At 48.3% G+C, this 15,997-nt stretch overlaps 1 protein-coding gene across 1 annotated transcript in view; it reads left to right on the plus strand.

The window, feature by feature from the left end:
- Positions 1-15,997, plus strand: part of Ccdc180 (coiled-coil domain containing 180) — a 64,529-nt gene that overhangs the window by 19,125 nt on the left and 29,407 nt on the right. Inside the window, exons 10-20 of the mRNA XM_031376738.1 lie at positions 2,043-2,206; positions 3,280-3,399; positions 4,017-4,096; positions 5,421-5,509; positions 6,241-6,363; positions 7,988-8,161; positions 10,040-10,155; positions 11,407-11,533; positions 12,890-12,929; positions 13,052-13,596; positions 15,154-15,386. Of these exons, the coding sequence (XP_031232598.1) occupies positions 2,043-2,206; positions 3,280-3,399; positions 4,017-4,096; positions 5,421-5,509; positions 6,241-6,363; positions 7,988-8,161; positions 10,040-10,155; positions 11,407-11,533; positions 12,890-12,929; positions 13,052-13,596; positions 15,154-15,386 (1,811 nt within the window). The remainder of the gene's footprint in view (positions 1-2,042; positions 2,207-3,279; positions 3,400-4,016; positions 4,097-5,420; positions 5,510-6,240; positions 6,364-7,987; positions 8,162-10,039; positions 10,156-11,406; positions 11,534-12,889; positions 12,930-13,051; positions 13,597-15,153; positions 15,387-15,997) is intronic.

Raw genomic sequence — 15,997 nt, forward strand, 5'->3', positions numbered from 1 at the left:
CTGGTGCCTCAGGAATGCAGGGCACCACCTCTGTGATGTACCTTAGTAACTCAGGCAGGATTTTTGGTTGGGAACCAAACCTTTGTAACTGCATTTTTAATGGCAATCGTTTCGGACTGCTTTTACGGTTTCCTGCTATCTATAGGTGCGTGCCCAGGACCTTAGTCACATGCAGTAGCTATGTCCCAGTTACTGTGTGTGTGGTGCTATGGGTGCTACACTCTGAGGTTGTCTCCTTAGGGCTTTCACTGCCCCTACTATGACTGCTCCACAGTCCCAGTCTACTCTGGTTTTCTCTCGCTTCCTGATTCTCCTACTAGCCAGGGTGTCTGTGGCTGCACCACACCTACCTGTTGGACCTGTCTCTTTACTCCTGGTCTCCCCACACTGCTGTCTGGGTGGGGGGCGGGGGATAAATTCAAGGTTGTTCATGATGTCTCCAGAAGAAAGCCTGACCCTTCTGCTTTGTGAGAGGGTTCTTGCTTGGGCTGCCCACAGGTGCGCTGTGGTATTTGTGCAGAACTGAGCATGCCCTAGCTCTTCAACTGGGGACGGCAGTGCTCCCTGCCAAGGATGTGTGCTTGGTGGGTGACAGCAGAGGTCTTGACAGTAACAACTGTCCTTATGTTAAAATTTTACTCGTAAGGAGTTATTTTTAAATTTATGTGTATATGTGCATGTCTCTCTGTGTGTATGTACTGCATGTATGTAAATACTTATAAAGATCAAAACAGGGCAAGGGATCCCCAAAGCTGGAGTTACAGGTGGTTGTGAGCCACCCAATATGGGTGCTGGGAAGCAAACTTGAGTCTTATGGAGGAGCCATAGGCACTTTTAACCACTGACCCATCTCTCCGGTCCCTAAATTTCAATTTTTTAAATTAGCATACAAAATGTGCTCCCTTGTGGCATTTTCAGAACATGATTTGTTTTGTGGATCCCCTCCTCACCCCCTTCCCCCCTCAGCAGCCTTCTCTCTGTTTTCTTGTCACATGTTCTGTTCCCCCTCCCCTTCCCTGACACCTCTTTCCTCTTCTCATGGTCCCTTCTGTAGTTTAATCATTTATACCTACACTCACACTCACACGTGCACCTTAGCCACATATAAACATTAGCAGGGCCACATATGACAGAGAATATGCAATACTTGTCCTTCTGACATTTAAGCTTTGTGTGTCTCTGGAGACCCTCCAGGCTGAATTGTGACCCAGTGCTGATCTCCTCACTGATGCCACCCGGCACGTGCTACACACGTTGTGTGCATTAATCTCATCCAATTTCAAAACTGCTCTGCTGTGATCCTATCCTCATAGCATGGCTATGGACCCGCAGGGTGAAGAAATACTCGCTTAGGCCCCAGCAGCACAGGGCTTGCTGGCATGAAACCTCTGGCCCTTCTAGGAGAGCTGTGCTGGGATTCCTTCCCCCTGTACCTGGCTGTGTCTTCAACTCCCTAGAGTCCTCAGGAAGTGGGTGGCATTGAGGGTTTTTCACGTGGTGTGGTGTGGTGTGGCGTGGCGTGGCATGAGCGATGAGGGGTACGCTGCTCTCGTATTAGCGGCAGGGCTACTAAAGGGCAGAAGCATGGTGTATGATGGGGGCTGTTCCTGTCCTGTGCTGGGGCATGCAGTTGAGCAATCCTGGAAGGACCAGGTTTGGATCTGGATCTGACACATCCATGGGTCTGGATCTCAAATCTAGCCCATATGACAAGGGCCCTGAAGGCAGGGCTCTCAGCTTTTAGAACAAATTTTATATTTGGTTGGCAAACAGTCACTGGAGTGCTACCCACTCCCGTTTTTTAAGCAGTGACCCAGGGCAGCTTCACATCTGGGTTGGAGTTCCTGCTATCAGGAACACGATTAAGCCTTCCAGGAAGACCCCTGAAGAAGTGATCCTCGGCATGCCTCACAGCCAACCAACCACAGCCTCACTTAGCCCTGGCCTACCCATCTCCTGACTTCTTCCCTGGTCCTGCTTATTGAGCCTTACTCTAGCCAGAGAACTGCCCAGTCTAAAGCCCTTCTCACCCCTGATCACAGGCCATGAACCAGGCTCTCCTGGGCAACCGGAGAGCCATTGCCCAGCTCTTAGTCAACCTGACTGAGGCCACCCTACAGCAGGAGCTTGACAACCGCCACCGCTGGCAGGGGCTGGTGGATACCTGGAAGGTTCTCAAGAAGGAGGCCCTGATGCAGAGCTTCAGGCCAGTGGTGACCTCCCTCCCCGCCCTCATCCTCCCTCCCATACCCTCTCCCACCCTCCCCTCCCCTTACTGCCACTTACAGCTCTCTCCTAAGCAGGCTGCCTTTTCCTGCCTTCTTCTTCATCATTTAAAAATGCTACTATTTTCTACGCCCCTATATTTAAAGTTTGAAATAGATAAAAGCATCAAAAAGGTCCTGAGTCACGACTGACACTACCTAGAAGAAGGAGTACAGCTAGGTCTGGAGCATTTCAGACCCACAGAGTCCACACCATTTTAGATTCCCCCTCCCCCCCCCCACATTATTTTACAACTATTCTCTGAGCTCACTAAGAATTATCAGAAAGTGTTCATGCCATCATCTGTATCATTTCCATGCTTTTGTATTAGTTATAACCCTCGGCCTGGAAGGACAGATATCTCTCAGGTGGATACCTCCACCTTTAAAGAGCCCATCTCCTCTGTAGGAGAAAGCGGGGAGGAGAGGACTCATCTCTGCACTGTGTGCTAAGGCTCAGCCTTCCGTGTGACCTTGATGAAGTCCCCAAGTATTCTAAGCCTGCCTCCTCCACAAGACAATACCAGCCCTGGGTTTTCAGAAATGACTCAGTGAGACGCTATAAACCAAGCCTGTCTGGGCCCAGGATTGGGACTGTTACAAAGGTCAACAGCGAGTGGCCTCAGCTGATGTTTTCTGCGCACTCCCTGTGATGCAGGGCACAGTCTCTGGGGCTTTGTCTGTCATCTTTCTGAGTCCTTAGAAGTTCCCAATGAGAACGGTGCTGCTGTTAGCTCTACGTTACAGTCTAAGGCTTGGAATGGAAGTGGGACTTGTTCTGGGTCACCGAGTAGCAGGTCAGGACTCCAAGCCATCTGAAGCTTCTGTGCTGAGGGATGCTTTGCAGTTCTTCCTGCCTGTCTTGCTCTCTTCACTTCCCTTCTATCCTCAGTGACCCAGAGGGAGGCCCAGGTGGGACCATCATGGCCTGGGGTGGTAGGTCAGGGTTATGGGGTTTTGAGCATCCTTGCCTGAGTCTCCTGCTCACTTCTCCCCTCTGTGTCTGGCTGTCCAGTGAGTTCATGGCTAGTGAGGAGATCCAGGAGCCCCCAGAAGTGAAGAAGGAGCTTGAAGAAATGCAGAAGAACCAGGAGGTCCTTCAAAGAGTGAGGCTCGATCATATCTGCACCATCTGGTAATGTGTACATGATGGAGGACCACTAGGGCCAGTACCTTTAGGGGTCTAGTAGGGCGGCCATGTGGCCTAGATCTCCCCCCCCCCCAAACCCTTCTGTACCAGGCTATCCCCTGGTGCTACAGGGCTGGGCTGACCACTCCAGCCCCATGGTAAGAAAGGTCATAGGTCACTTGCAGTGGAAAGAAGCTTAGAATGGTCATGCCAAAGAGCTCACTAGGACACCATGGCTAGGGCAGCGTGAGTAAGGAGGGAGGAAGAGGGAGGACAAGAGGGGAAGGAGGAAGGCAGAGGGAAGAGACAAGAGGGAGGAGGGAGGAGAAGTCTGATAAAATATAGTTCCCAACAGAGCTTTGGCTCTCATCCTGAGGCACTTTAGAGTCAAGTGGGAGGAGACAACGCTGGGATGCTGCTGGCACAGAGGAGGATCCATTCAGAGTCTTTCAGATACATCGGAAATAACAAAAGGCCTTTTTGTGAGGCTTGTTTGGGGCAACAGGAAACCTTAACAGGTTCTTTAGCTTCTTCAGTATATTATTGACAGTATGTTAAACATGCTAACCATTTTGACAAATTTTGGGCATGCAAGGCTTACCTGTCATCTCTTCTTTCCCCAGTGACCTCCTCCCCCCCAACTATAACAAAAACCAGCTAACCGAGTGGTATGATTCTCTCACTTCCCTGAACAAGCAGCTTGGTGAGCAATGTCTGTGGGATTTTCAGAACTTTCCAGACCAAGTAGTGGCTTGTTATAGTCAGCCCTCCAGCCATGGGTCAAGGAGCTGAGGCTCCCCCACCCACCTTGAAACTCTAGGATGCGGGAGCCCCAAAGACCTCCTCTGCTCACTGCCCAGTTCACAGCCATGCTAGCCTCAAATTCTGACCCCTCACATCTGACCTCTGACCCAAGCCTGCGGGGTAAAGACATAGAGTCTCTGCTCAACTAACTCTCAAGATGGCACAATGGCCATGTCCTGAGAGTCTTGCAGTTGGAGGTATGCGATGAAGGCCCAACCCTGCTTTGTCCTGATGCAGAACCTTGGGAAAGCCATGACATCTCATGGCCTCAGTGTCTTACCCTGTAGAGCAGAGATATGAACAGGACTAACCATGGCCCTACCTTGTGGATTAATGACTATTCATAGTCCAGTCCCTAGCTCACAGCCAGAAGGTTCAATCCTAAAGTAGTAACCATTCAGACTAGCCCACATTAAGGGTGTCGGGCCACACCTATGCTGCTTGCTCACAGCCACAGAGACTGTGTGCCCATATATCAAGAAGTAGTGAGTCTATCACTTTGTAGACAAAGTGTGCCAAGCCGTACTTTCAAGGATGTGGTCATTTTTCCATCTTTGAGGCTTACCACAACCCAGTGAGGTCAGTCAGTGGCTGTGCAATAGTTGCTCACATTACTGCGACACAATACTTGATGAGCAACTGAAGAGAGAGCAAAAGTCTGTCCTGACTCATGGTTTTAGGGGATGTCAAAGCAAGCAAGATTGTGGGAGCCTGTGTTAGAGACTCTGCACATGATAGTGGACCAGGGAGCAGAGAGGGTACTTGAACCACGGGCAGAACTGTGACCTTTAAAGGCCCACCCCTAATGGACTACTTCTGCCAGCTAGGCTTCCTCTCCTAAAGGCTTCAAAGCCTTTCAAATATCGCCCCCTAGCCGTAGCCAGCAAACACGTGCTCAAAACCGGAGCTCATGGGGCACATTGCAGATTAAAGACTTTCACATGCTCCATTGTTTTGGTGTCCCAGAAGACCCCTTCTGCTAGAGACAAACTCCTTGTATGAGGTCATCATCCTCTTGGGGTGCTAGGAACTCTTTGAGGAGGGAGATACCAGTCCCTGAACTGAACAGAGGACTCTGCCCAATCTGAGATGAACAACCTTTACTGCGGAGGTTCTTTGCGGAGCTGAGTTGATTCGTTTTGCAACGGGAACACCTCTCCTTCTAACTTCCTCTTGGGAGGGTGCCTGACTCATCTGACCCATTTTTTATTCTGTCCCTGGAGACACCTACCACATGAACTGCATGTCGCTGGTACACTTCCTGTATGAGAAGATTTGGCAGCAGTGCCTGTCCCGTGTGCAGGAGTGCAAGGTAGGTTTTCTTCTCTGGAGGCCCGGGAAGAGGAGCTGTGTGCTGGGACCTCCTCTGCCTCCTCTGCTCCCTTCAGTCTTGATCTAGGCTTTTCTTCCTTCCTGTCAGTCACCAGGTACTCGCTGGCCATTGGGCATTCCAGTTCCCTCTACGTGGCTGACCCTGCAGTCTACAGGGCTTAGCCCAGCATCCAAACCCCCTGTGAAATGGAGATGTATATTCATAAATCATCTCTGTAGTTAACTCTTGGCTGTATTCTTTACAGCACTGGGCCTTGCCAAAGATGGAGGCCATATTCTAAGGGGACACCACAAGGCCCCTTTCATAGAGAGTGCTGATCCTGGTTCCAGTCCCACCATTGTCTCTGGCCTGCCTGCTTCTGGGCAGGGTAAAGCAGCGAGTTTATTCCCAACCTGTCCAGGACAGTGATATTGGGGAAATAGTTTATCAAAACAACCCTTCCCTACCTCCTTGGTAAAAGTGTCTAGATGAAAAGTCTATAAAAGCCTAGACATTTTGAAAAGTTCTAAGCTCCGAGGGTTCATTTACTACCTATAAGGGAATGTCCCCTATTCTCCGGGTCCCTCTGGTCAGCTCTGCTCTGCACCCCACCCATCTAGGAACAGACCTAAGAGAATTCACCTGGCAGTTGTAGCCCTCTTGGTGCCCTGAAGCAACTCATTAATTAATCACTGCGTGTTTCTCTGCCTTGTCCTCTCCCCACCTTGCAGCAGAAGCTGCTGAACTGGAAGGCCTTCTCTGAAGCAGAGGCAGAGAGCCTAGTAAATCCAACCTTCTTCCTGATGGTAGGGGAATTCCAGAGCAAGGTGGAGAAGCAGCTGGAGCTCCTGGATGTATGTACAGGGCTGCTGGGGACCCTAGAGGTGGGGCACATCGCTGGAGTACTATACTGCAGATCCTAGAAGTCCAGGGTGCCCCTGAGGTAGCCACTCCCTGGCCTTTACCAGTCCCAGGCTTCCTGTGCTAACCACACTCAGGCTCATCCCCTGGTTCCTGGAAACCACCCTGATATCAGGGCTACTTAGGTTTGGGAGAGCCACTTAGGCTACGGATGTATCAGAGCCACTGTTAGCCTTTTGTTGAAGGCTGGGGAGGGCAAGAGTGTCCAGTCCCATGAAGTCAGTAGTCTTAGCCCAGAGTCAGCACACTCTTTCTGTGAAGGACCAAGTATTGTGTGAGGTCTTGCAGGCCACAGGTGTCTGTCACAGCCTGTCACTTTCATCAGCCTGCGCAACGTGGAAGCCAAGGGTGTGGCCTGCATTAGAGGCCAAGGGCTGCGCTTCCTTCAAGATTCACAGTATTTTTTTTTCACTACTTTTGATTTGTTTTTAAAAACCATTTAAAAATTGGAGAATCTGTGACTGGCTCATGAGTCCACACACAAACAGGCGGAGGGCCACATTTACCCCACAGTCGAGTCTACCAGTCTCTGTCCCAGACAAACGCATACAACCTGTGTGGGTTTGGTTTTCATAGGTGCGGTGCTAGCCTTTAAGCTCAGCTACTCACACATGCTAGGAAAACCCTCTGCCAACCAACTGTCTCTAGTCCTAACATGTGGAATGCTTTCCAAAAATTTTTTATATTTTTTTGTGTATGTGAGTGTTTTGCCTGTATGTATTGATACGCACCATGAGTGAGCCTAGTGCCTGAGGAGGCCAGAAGGAGGGCCAGAGAACTGAAGTTAGGAATGGTTATGAGCCACCATGTGTGTGCTGGGAACCTCACCCAACCCTTCTGCAGGCAACACATGCGCTTAAACACTGCGCCGTCTTCCCAGCCCCTGGCGTATAGTTTTTAAAAGGTAAATCTGTATGTGAGATTTTTACCAGCAGGTGTGGAATTGTATCCAGGTGCTCAGAGACAGAATGTTCTAGAGAAAGATGCCCAGGTCCTACTACCCCATGCAGGGAAGGCTGGGAGCCCAGATGTCTTAGTTAGGGTTTCTATTTCTAAAACTTCACGATCAAATCAACTCGGGGAGCAATGGGTCTATTTTGTTTACACTTCCACACTGCAGTCCATCACTGAAAAAAGTCAGGGCAGAGACTGAAGGCAGGCACCTGGAGGCAGGAGCTGAAGCAGAGGCCATGGAGGAGCACTGCCTCCTGGCTGGCTCCTGATGGTCTGCTCAGCCTGCTTTCTTACACAATGCAGGACCACCTGCCCAGGGGTAGATAGCACCATCCACAGTGGGTTGGGTCTGCTCACATCAATCATTAATCGGGAAAATGCTCAACATACTTACCTATGGACCAATCTTAATGAAGGCAATTATTAAGAGTCTCATTTCCCAGCTTATGCCACGGTGACACAAAACTAACCAACACAGAGTCTAAAGCTGACATTGAAGGATGGTGCTCAGGCAGTAGGTTGGAGACACAGGCCATCCTTGGGGCTTGGGCTAGTCTGCCGAGGTTAGGCTTGGGTAACCTTCCCTGTTTTCTACCATGGCAGAGCTCCTTTGAGGGTTTGGCCAGGGAGACAGAATTGCTGAGCTCGGACCTCTTCAGGTACTTCCAGGAGGCTGTGAAGCTGTGGGAGGGGCACCAGAGTGTTCTGTCAACACTAGAGCTGGAGCTGGAGAAGAGGCTAGAACAACATCGGCAGAAGCACAACCAGGAGAACCAGGTGCCTGAAGACTGGAGCTGTGTGCGCATGCGTTGGAGGCGATGTGGGCGGGACCCGGACTCCAGCTGCTTGAGCTCAGCCAGCTTTCAGATGGGGGTCTCGGGGATCTCGCGGGTGGGGGGTTGGGGGTGGAGGGAAGCCAACTGAACAAAAGCACCATAAACAAAAGTGAACTGAAAATAGATCCTAGATTCAAATGTAAAAACGTACAATATGTGTGCAGGTGGAGACCCCGAGGCTTGCCTTGATGGGGGTCGTGGGGAGGGGGGGAGGCAGATGGGAGTAACAGGAAGAAGCCTGAACCATGCCAGAGTCCTGGGATAGGTCTTGGGAATCAAGCTTGTCTCTAAGAGTGTGCACGAGAAAGGCAGGACAGACAGACAGACAGACAGACTGACTGACAGACTGACTGACTGAATGGGGAGTAGTCTACGTGGTTAAAATAACATGATCTGGGGCTGGTGGGTGGTTTAGCAGGTCAGGGCCCTTACAGGCAAATCAAACAACCTGAGTTCAGTCACTGGGCTGGGCCCCATAAAGTACCAGGAGACTCCTAAGACTTGTCCTCTGACTTTCACACTTATGTGCCTGTACACACACACACACACACACACACACACACACACACACACTAAGAAAAAGAGACATATGTACATATACATACTGAGAGAGATACACATGCATACACACACACTGAGAGAGGCACACACATGTACATACATATACATACCGAGAGAGATAGACAGACAGAGATACACATGTATACACACACATTGAGAGAGAAAAACAAAGGCTATATATAAATAAAGAAAATAAGATGCTCAGAGTATAATTTCATGAGCCATGGCTTACTGATGGGCAAAGAGAATTCATTCTTCCTGCCCCCACCCCCTAGTGTTGAGAGAAGATAACAAGGTGATATATCTCACAGGAAGTGCACTGTCCCCATAGTGAACGCCAGAATTATTCATATGTAGTTTTTCGAGTAGCAGAGGAGGGGACACAGACCCTTGTAGGAAGTAAAGTCTAATTAGAGACATGGTATACCTTTTTATGAGAAGTTTCTCAGGAGAAACTGGCCAGAACCCCGTTCCCAACATAACAAGTAAGGTTGCTTTGTCATGAGGAAGTGCGAATATTCACAGGTGACTTCACAGCTCCCAAGCTTGTGTCAGTCTACAGGTGACTAGCTGACAGTGATGCCTGCTGAATCCTGAGCTCACAAAGTATCTAACTCTTGAGTCCATATGCCTTTTGAAGTCCCGTTCTGAAATGTGGTCTGTAAAGAAATGTGGTATAAGTATAGGTAGCAGTTCAGGGGACTGGCTCCAAGTTGTCACCTAAGGAATCTTGTAAGACATCAGTCCCCCTCTCTAGGGATAGGGAGTACACCTCGAGTTCACAGTACAGCATCACAAGTACCATTCATGTAGCGAGCTGTGTGTTCAGGATCATTCAAACTATGTAACAGGGAACTTGGAACACACTTCAGCCAGTCACCTGCTGGTGCAGCCAGCCACAGCGCTGCCTGCCTTCATACATGGGCATTCCAGGTGTGACTTGGAGCGTGACTGAAGTGCAGATGCCTCAGAAAAGTGTAGTTCAGGCCTGGCTATGGGGACAAAGCACATGGGAAAAGACCTTGAAGTGGCTTATCTGAGCTGAGTCCTTGGGGAGGTAGGTAGAAGAGAAAGAACATTCCAGAAACAGAAGAGCCAGAAAGTGTGTGCTGGGGAGAGTGAGTGTAGTCCTAGACTTGGTGGCCCTCGCAGGCTTTTTGCCTAACCCCAGCTCCATAGGCAGTGGGGCCTGCAAGTCAGTACTATTCTGTCAGCTCTGGACACTCACCTGTACTCTTGTTTTGGGAATGGCTGCCAGAACCAAGAGACTTCCCTCGATAAGCTTCTAGACCAGCTGAGGCAGCAAAGCCAAGAAGACTCGCTGAAGGCACACATGGAAAAGGCCAGGACTTTTCTGAAGAACATGAAGTCCAGGTAGGCTGGCCAGACCTCAGAAGATGGGTGGGGATGGTTGAGATTCATTGTCCAAGGTCTCCAATGAGCACAGAAAGACCAGGGGTGTGGTCAGCAAAATCAGATAAAAGCCTTGGCCTCAGTGCCAAAGAACATTAACAGTCCTTGGCTCCTCACCCAGGAGCCCACAGAATTTCCCAGGGAGAACTGTGGCAAGTTTGTAGTGGGAAATGTCGAAGCAATTGAAATTAAAGGCCAAGGACTCGGGCTTCTATTTTAAAAGAAAAAAAGTGTAAACATGTCTACTCTCTGTTAAAGGGAGAGTCAGCTTCTACCAATAGACATAGCCCATCATTCTTGCCCAGCTTTTCCTTTGTATGAGCACATACACTGATGTACACAGATGCAGAACAAGGCAGTGTTTTTAAAATAAAGGATGGGTTATATAATGCAAATTATTCTGTAACTGTAGATCTATTTCAGTTTCTGAGTGACCATGTAGAATTTCTCACTATAATTACACACACACACACAAACACACACACACACACACACACACACATACGGTACTTTATCATAGGTTAGCCATCTCGTGACAAGCTTTTCTCCCCTGGCTCCAGGTTCTCCATATACAATTACAAGCAGTTCTCTGTGAACTGCCTCATATTTGTGTGCCTCTTTACAGCTGATTCTAGAGAGACCATTCACAGAATTAGACCCGCCTTCTATCTGACTGCTGGACATAGTTCCTGGGAGTTTATGTCTGGGCAAAGGAAACTTTGAGCCTTGTTTCCTTTGCCCGAGGAACAGATAACATTTCCGAGCCTGATGATATTTGAGGGTTTGATGGGATGATGTAAATTAAGTTCAAGGTAAGACCATGGACAAGAAAAGTAATTCTGCAAAGTAGGGATCCATGCCAGGATGTCAAGGACAAAGAGACTGAGCAAAGGTCTCCACTCTGTAGTTTTAAAAGGACTTAGTAGATGGCTCAGCAGAAAACACACTTGCTTTGCAAGTGGGAAGACCTGAGTTCAAATCCCAAGAACCCACCTTACAAACAAAAAAGCTCATGTGCTTGACAGAGTCCCTACAAACAGCATGCCTTCCTCAGTATGATCAGGGAAACAGAACAATGGCCTAAAGTCTGCTTCTATGAAAAAGCTCTCTACACTGCCAGTTGCCAGATGGAGGAAGGGGCATGGCTCCGGGAGAGTCTCCCACACTCAGCAGAGTTCCCTTCACACTGTAGTCTCATCTCCCTCCTCCCAGGTACGAATATTTTCACATCCTGCTGACCAAAGAAGTGATGGAGTACCCGGGGTTAGTGCTGAAAGAACTCAACTGCTACAGCTTCACCCTCAGCCGGCACTTCTTCATTCGGGAAATCTTTGAGCAGGTATGAAGGATGGATGGTGTACCTGGAACTCTGCACCCCTGGCCCCTTGCCAAGTAGGAGAGTGGAGCTGGCTTCCTATCTGATGGGCTGGACATCTGGAAGCCATCCTTAATTCTGCAAAGTAGGAATCCATGTCAGGATGCCAAGGATGAGGAGACTGAGTAAAGACCTTCTCTTCAAAGTTTAGAAAGAAGATTAGGGACTAGGTAGATGGCTCGGCAGATAAGGTGCTTGCTTCGCAAGTGTGAAGACCAGAGTTCAAATCCTCAGAACCCACATAATGTCAGGCACAGGAACTGTCTTCATTGGGGTTTTATTGCTGTGAACAGACACCATGACTAAGGCAAGTCTTATAAAGAACAACATTTAACTGGGGCTGGCTTACAGGTTCAGAGGTTCAGTCTATTATCATCAAGGCAGGAACATGGCAACATCCAGGCAGGCATGGTGCAGGAGGAGCTGAGAGTTCTACATCCCCATCTGAAGGCTGCTAGCGGAATACTGACTTCCAGGCAGCTAGGATGAGGGTATTAAAGCCCATGCCCACAGTGACACACCTACTCCAACAAGGTCACACATACTCTTTCAGGGCCACACCCTCTAATAGTGCCACTCCCTGGGCTGAACATATATAAACCATCACAGTAATAGACACCTGAAGTCCCCATGTTTCCGTAGGGAAATGGGAGTAAGAGACAGGAGGATCTCCAGAAGCTCAGAAGGCAGCCAAGCTGATTGATACCGCAGTGAAAAATAACAACAGCATGCCTCAGGCGGACAGTAGGACCTGACAACCAAAGCCGTTCTCTGAAATACACACATGTACACCCCAGCACACATAAGAGATCCCCAAACATACATGCAATCAATAGGTTCCAACATTAAAATGGAAGGTCTAATGTCTATAATGCTTTGAGTTTCATTCATAATGTCTATTACCACCATGTGATTCTGCTAAAATTAAGCCTAGCCCCATTCATTCTTTCCTCAGTTGTTCCTCACCGGCTCTCATTGCTCAGGGTAATGTCAATCAGGAGCATTCTATCCCCCGTCCCCAGACACTGGTGCAGCGGGTTCTCACCATTCTGTTCACTCTCTAGTTCATTTCTGAGACTGTGTCAGGTGCCCTGATTCCATCATCCAGTGCTTATCAAGCAGGTGTAGTAGTCTGCTGGGAATTAAGAAGAAAAATATTGTTTACATGGATTTGGGATGCAGGGATTGCCCCAGTGAATGAAGTTGGTCATGGCCTGCATCAGAGCTTTTTAACCTAAGGAGACACGAAGCTTTAGAAGTAGCACTCGGAGAAAGGCTTTGCTGGGCCTGTGGTGACTTGTAATTTTTTTTTCCTTGTAGAACTTGGCTGGGGAAGTGATTTTTAAATTCAGGCAACCAGGTAACACTCACGAACTGAGTCTGGGCCTTCCTACCATCTGCTCTGTCCATCTGTGGGTGGGGGCTTCAATCTGGGCAACACTGGTCACTGCACCCTTACACTTTAATATTGGTCACCAACAGAAACCCACGAGACACTCTTCATGAAGAAAGTAAGAGAACTGAAGAAAAAACAAAGGTTGAAAGTGAGCGTACACAGAGGTGAAGAAGGCATAGGGCAAGACCTGGGCTCTAAGAAGCCAGCAGAAGGCATGAAAGAGGAGGGAAGTGAGGAATCGGAGCCTAGCACGGCTGGAGAGGCACTGACCCAGGAGAACAAGTCCCTGCAGAGTGACAGGATGGATGAGCCCAAAGAGGAGTCTTCGCAAGAAGCTGAAGAAACACTGGGCATGAGAGAGACCTCCTCAGAGGCCTCTCAGGACCTAGAAAATCTGAAGGCTCAAGAAGAGAAGGAAGAGACAGAGGAAGAGGAGGAGGAGGAAGAGGAAGAAGAGGAGGAGGAGGAAATAAAAGAGGAGAGAGAAGAGGAAGTAAAAGAGGAGAGAGTAGCGGAGGAAGAGAGGGAGGAAGAAGAGGAGGAGGAAATAAGAGAGGATGAGGAGGATGAAGATGAGGATCAGAATGAAGACGAGCTGGAGTACTACCAAGAGACCTTTTTTATGGGTCAGGTAAGCCAGCCACTGGCTCATTGTTGGGTGTGAAGAAAGTTTACTATGCTTGCCTTATATAAATTAGGGCTCCCAGTGGCTGTTTCTACAGGGGTCCAGATAAAGTCCCACAAGAGTATTTATTCCTTCCTATTTTTGTCAACAAAGCTTCAATTCTTCCCTCACAGCAAAGATTTTTAAAATTTGCCATCCTTTCCTCCTGCCCTGTAGTCTACTCTGAAGTTATCCTTCCCAAGGCTTACTTCATCCCCCTCCCTGTAAACAACCCCCCCCCCCTTCTTACCTCCTGTTTATTGCACAGATTGCCTCAGGTCTCTTCTACTTCAACCCTTCTATCTTCCTGTTCTCTGGATATGTAACAAAACATTCAGGCAAAGCTCCCCTTGGTGGGCAGTTGTAAGTTGTCAACTTGTTACAGTTGGAATCATCTGGGAAGAGCCTCAGGGAGAGACTGTCTATATCAGGCTTGCCTGTGGGCATATCTGTGGGGAAGTTGTCTTGAGTTAATTGATGTGGGAAGACTCAGCCCACAGTGGGCGACACCATTCCTTAGGCAGGTTATGGGGGCCGGGACGGTGTAAGAGCAGAAAGCTCATGCTGAGCACGAGGAAGCAAATGAGCATATAAGCATTCATTTCTCTCTGTTGTCCACTGTGGATGTGATGCGACTATTTCAAGCTCCTACTACCTTGACTTCCCGCTAAAATAAACCCTTTCTCAACTGCTTTTTTTTTTTAAATTACTTTCAAATAACTAATTGGTTTTGGCTTTTATTTTTTTTAAAGATTTATTTATTATTATAAATGAGTACACTGTAGCTGTCTTCAGACACACCAGAAGAGGGCATCAGATTTCATTACGGGTGGTTGTGAGCCACCATGTGGTTGCTGGGATTTGAACTCATGACTTTCTGAAGAGCAGTCGGTGCTCTCTCACCCGCTGAGCTATCTCACCAGCCCTCTCAACTGCTTTTTGTCAGGATGTTTTCTCGTAGCATTAGGAAGGGCACCTAGGACACTCTCATTTGAGGGTTGGTGATTAACTCATTTTAATAAACCTTGTCTTCAAACTGCATCCAAACACACAAAGCCATAGTTTGAATTCTATGGTAGTAGAATGGCAAAAAAATATATTTTGAATCCTCCCCCTCCTCCTTTTTTGCATGAATTCCAAATTCAAATGTTGACACATGTGTTGAGAAAAGGGTTGGAGGCTGTAGGTCAAAATAGCAAGCAGTAAAAAAATGTGCTCATTACTCAGTCTCAGCCAAATGAGAAATAACATGTTTGGTGCTGTTTCAAAGGAAATGGAAAAAACAAGATTTAGAGATGAAACTTCCCACTTTAAAATCACTGAGGATGGAGCTCAGGAATCCAGGGCTTGCAAGCAAAAAGCCCTGGGGTCAGCTCTGCAAACAAATAAGCGTAAATAAAACGCACTCTGCGTGGGGGAGGGGAGGTTAGGGAAAGCTCTTATTGGCAGCCTGGCACAAAACCTTTCCGTCTGATGTCACCTGCATCAGCTGACATCGACTTTCAAGTCTCATTCTCTGTATAGGCTGAAAGCCCAGAAGAGTCCGAGGAGGAGGAGGAGATGTCCTATGAAGAAATGGAGTTCTTCACAACTGCAAGTGGGAACACTTACTTTGCCTTCCTGTCTGTGGAAGACGAGCAACAGATACACAGTAGGCCCCATTCCCACCACACTGTGCTCTTCCATGACTCTTTCAGCACCAAGTACACAGAGCAAGTGGCTATTCCTCAGGATCTAATCCTAAAGGTTAAGAGAGGGTGAGTGGACAAACCACTGCGCTCGCATCCTCTTACCCTGAACTTCCTATGTGAGATGCTAGAACTAAAGATTCACTCTAGCTGGAAAGACTGAAAACTCAGGTAACCGAGGGAGGATAGGGGTAATAAACACCATAGGAAACATAAAATGTCCCAGAATGCCCCACAGACATAGGTAGCCTTGGTTACTGTGACCCCAGCACCCTTCCCAGGTCATAGAAACATTTCCCCTGCCACCTACTCTGGCTTGTAATTCCCGGCTCATCCATAATGTTAAAGTTTATTTCCGAAAGATTTGTTTATTTTTATTTTATGTGTATGAGTGTTTGCCTATAACTCTGTATTATATCACATGTGTATGGTGCCAGAAGAGGAGACCAAAACTCCAAGAACTGGAGTCACACAGGGTTGTTGCCTGTCTTCTGGGTGTTAGGAATTGAACCATGGTCCTCTACAAGAACAGCAAGTTCTGTGAACTACTTAGCCAGTTCTATAGCCCCCAACATTTCTTTTATTTAAAAATCCTATGGCTAGCCAGCGCACGCCTTTAATTCCAGCACTTAGGAGGCAGAGGCAGGTGGATTTCTGAGTTCGAGGCCAGCCTGGTCTAC

The sequence above is a fragment of the Mastomys coucha genome, unplaced genomic scaffold (assembly GCF_008632895.1).
Source record: "Mastomys coucha isolate ucsf_1 unplaced genomic scaffold, UCSF_Mcou_1 pScaffold18, whole genome shotgun sequence".
NCBI lineage: Eukaryota > Metazoa > Chordata > Mammalia > Rodentia > Muridae > Mastomys > Mastomys coucha.